Consider the following 2,500-nt stretch of genomic DNA (forward strand, 5'->3'; position numbering starts at 1 on the left):
GTACTGTGGAAGACCAGGTACTGTGGAAGACCAGGTACTGTGGAAGACCAGGTGCTGTTTAAGACCAGGTACTGTGGAAGACCAGGTACTGTGGAAGACCAGGTACTGTTTAAGACTAGGTACTGGGGAAGACCAGGTGCTGTTTAAGACCAGGTGCTGTTTAAGACCAGGTACTGTGGAAGACCAGGTACTGTTTAAGACCAGGTACTGTTTAAGACTAGGTACTGGGGAAGACCAGGTGCTGTTTAAGACCAGGTGCTGTTTAAGACCAGGTACTGTGGAAGACCAGGTACTGTGGAAGACCAGGTACTGTTTAAGACCAGGTACTGTGGAAGACCAGGTACTGTGGAAGACCAGGTACTGTGGAAGACCAGGTACTGTTTAAGACCAGGTACTGTGGAAGACCAGGTACTGTGGAAGACCAGGTACTGTGGAAGACCAGGTACTGTTTAAGACTAGGTACTGTGGAAGACCAGTTACTGTGGAAGACCAGGTACTGTGGGAGACCAGGTACTGTGGGAGACCAGGTACTGTGGAAGACCAGGTACTGTGGAAGACTACGGAACTTCTGCCAGCTGCTCACACAGCCTAGGGTAACAGTGAACTCACCGAGGAAACGCTGTAAATGTGTGGAGACAGACAGATCTAATTTGATTCGCTTTCTCCAGCGCGGATGGAAGTTGGGTGGGAGGGGGAAAGTGGGGAGGAGGTGGGAGGTAGGGGAGGAGGAGGTGGGGGAGGGGGAGGTGGGAGGAAGGGAGAGGAGGGAGGTAGGGAGAGGAGGGAGGTAGGGAGAGGAGGGAGGAAGGGAGAGGAGGGAGGAAGGGAGAGGAGGGAGGAAGGGAGAGGAGGGAGGAAGGGAGAGGAGGGAGGAAGGGAGAGGAGGGAGGAAGGGAGAGGAGGGAGGAAGGGAGAGGAGGGAGGAAGGGAGAGGAGGGAGGAAGGGAGAGGAGGGAGGAAGGGAGAGGAGGGAGGAAGGGAGAGGAGGGAGGAAGGGAGAGGAGGGAGGAAGGGAGAGGAGGGAGGAAGGGAGAGGAGGGAGGAAGGGAGAGGAGGGAGGAAGGGAGAGGAGGGAGGAAGGGAGAGGAGGGAGGAAGGGAGAGGAGGGAGGAAGGGAGAGGAGGGAGGAAGGGAGAGGAGGGAGGAAGGGAGAGGAGGGAGGAAGGGAGAGGAGGGAGGAAGGGAGAGGAGGGAGGAAGGGAGAGGAGGGAGGAAGGGAGAGGAGGGAGGAAGGGAGAGGAGGGAGGTAGTTACTGTGCAAATATATATGCATTTGCACAGTAATTAGAGTGGGTGAGATATTCTTTTGTATGTTATTTTTTTCCGAGTTGCATCTTTCAATTCTAGGTTTTGAAATTTTCCAAATGTTTTATTTCTTTTTAAGATTATATTTTTAAGACATCGTTTGTGTTGCTAATACCTTGACATGTGTTTTAATTCCCTAACAGCATTTTATATCCTAAATCCTCAGTGCCATAACCTGTAGAAAAATAATCTAGACCTAAAAAATAAAATTCGCGAGTGAAAAACATTCCACGGATATAAAAACAAATTACCATGGAGAAGAGAAAGAAAATGTTGTCTCATTCAATGTTTTTCGACAAAAACTGGAGCATCTGAAACCGTTCATCATAGCTGTGAAAGTGAGGGCTGCTCGCCCGACGCACCTGCACGCATGAACACAGCTGTCAACTAATGCTATTCAACAGTAGCCAGATGGGACATAGGTTACCTTCAGTTGCTCTTCTAATGGCAGGTGAGCATTGCACTTTATACAGTTTTTGAGAGCACGTGGAACAATTTTTTGCGTGTGTGTGCGTGCGCGTGTGTGTGTGTGTGTGTGTGTGTGTGTGTGTGTTTGTGTGGGTGTGTGTGTGTGTTCTTACTATCGACTGTGTAAAGATTAGTAATCAATTACAACAACCCTTTTCAACAACTTTTACAACACGAATAAAAACGTCTGCATCTGGATCCCAGCGAATAGACATGGCCCACGGACTTTCCCGTCATTATACGTGGTTACGTCTCGTGTCCAATGCTCATCTGGAACAGGACACTGGGCACTGGACACCTGGGGACAGCGGCCCTTAACTAGACAAGAGTGTAACATGTTCTGTAGGAATGGTATGCATGAGAATGGATGATTCAGACGATGAAAGAATATCTATTCATTTGCATTCTTATCTTTATTTTTTTTATGCATTTATTGGTCATGGATTCTGTATGTTCTTCATCTGTTATAGGATACAGGTCATATTTTATTTTTAGTTGTATTTTTTTCTAAAGTAATATTAAGGAATCCATATTTTAGTGCTAATATTTTCTTGTACCTTAAACAAAAAATCACTCAGGAAATCCATTCTCGCCTCTACAATTTGATATTGATAATCATTTAAAAAAAACATAATTAAACCTACCAACATAATTAAGAAAGATAAAAAAGAAAATAATAAGAAAAATATAATAACATTGATGATGATGATAATAATAATAATAATAA

The 2,500-nt window shown here is 45.9% G+C and overlaps 1 protein-coding gene across 1 annotated transcript in view; it reads left to right on the forward strand.

Moving 5' to 3' along the window:
• The window catches only part of LOC125024973, a 60,393-nt gene that overhangs the window by 20,633 nt on the left and 37,260 nt on the right, over positions 1 to 2,500 (forward strand). The window contains exon 2 of the mRNA XM_047612780.1: positions 1,449 to 1,756. Within this exon, the coding sequence (XP_047468736.1) occupies positions 1,696 to 1,756 (61 nt within the window). The 5' untranslated portion in view covers positions 1,449 to 1,695. The remainder of the gene's footprint in view (positions 1 to 1,448; positions 1,757 to 2,500) is intronic.

This window comes from Penaeus chinensis, chromosome 4, assembly GCF_019202785.1.
Source record: "Penaeus chinensis breed Huanghai No. 1 chromosome 4, ASM1920278v2, whole genome shotgun sequence".
In the NCBI taxonomy this organism is placed as follows: Eukaryota; Metazoa; Arthropoda; class Malacostraca; order Decapoda; family Penaeidae; genus Penaeus; species Penaeus chinensis.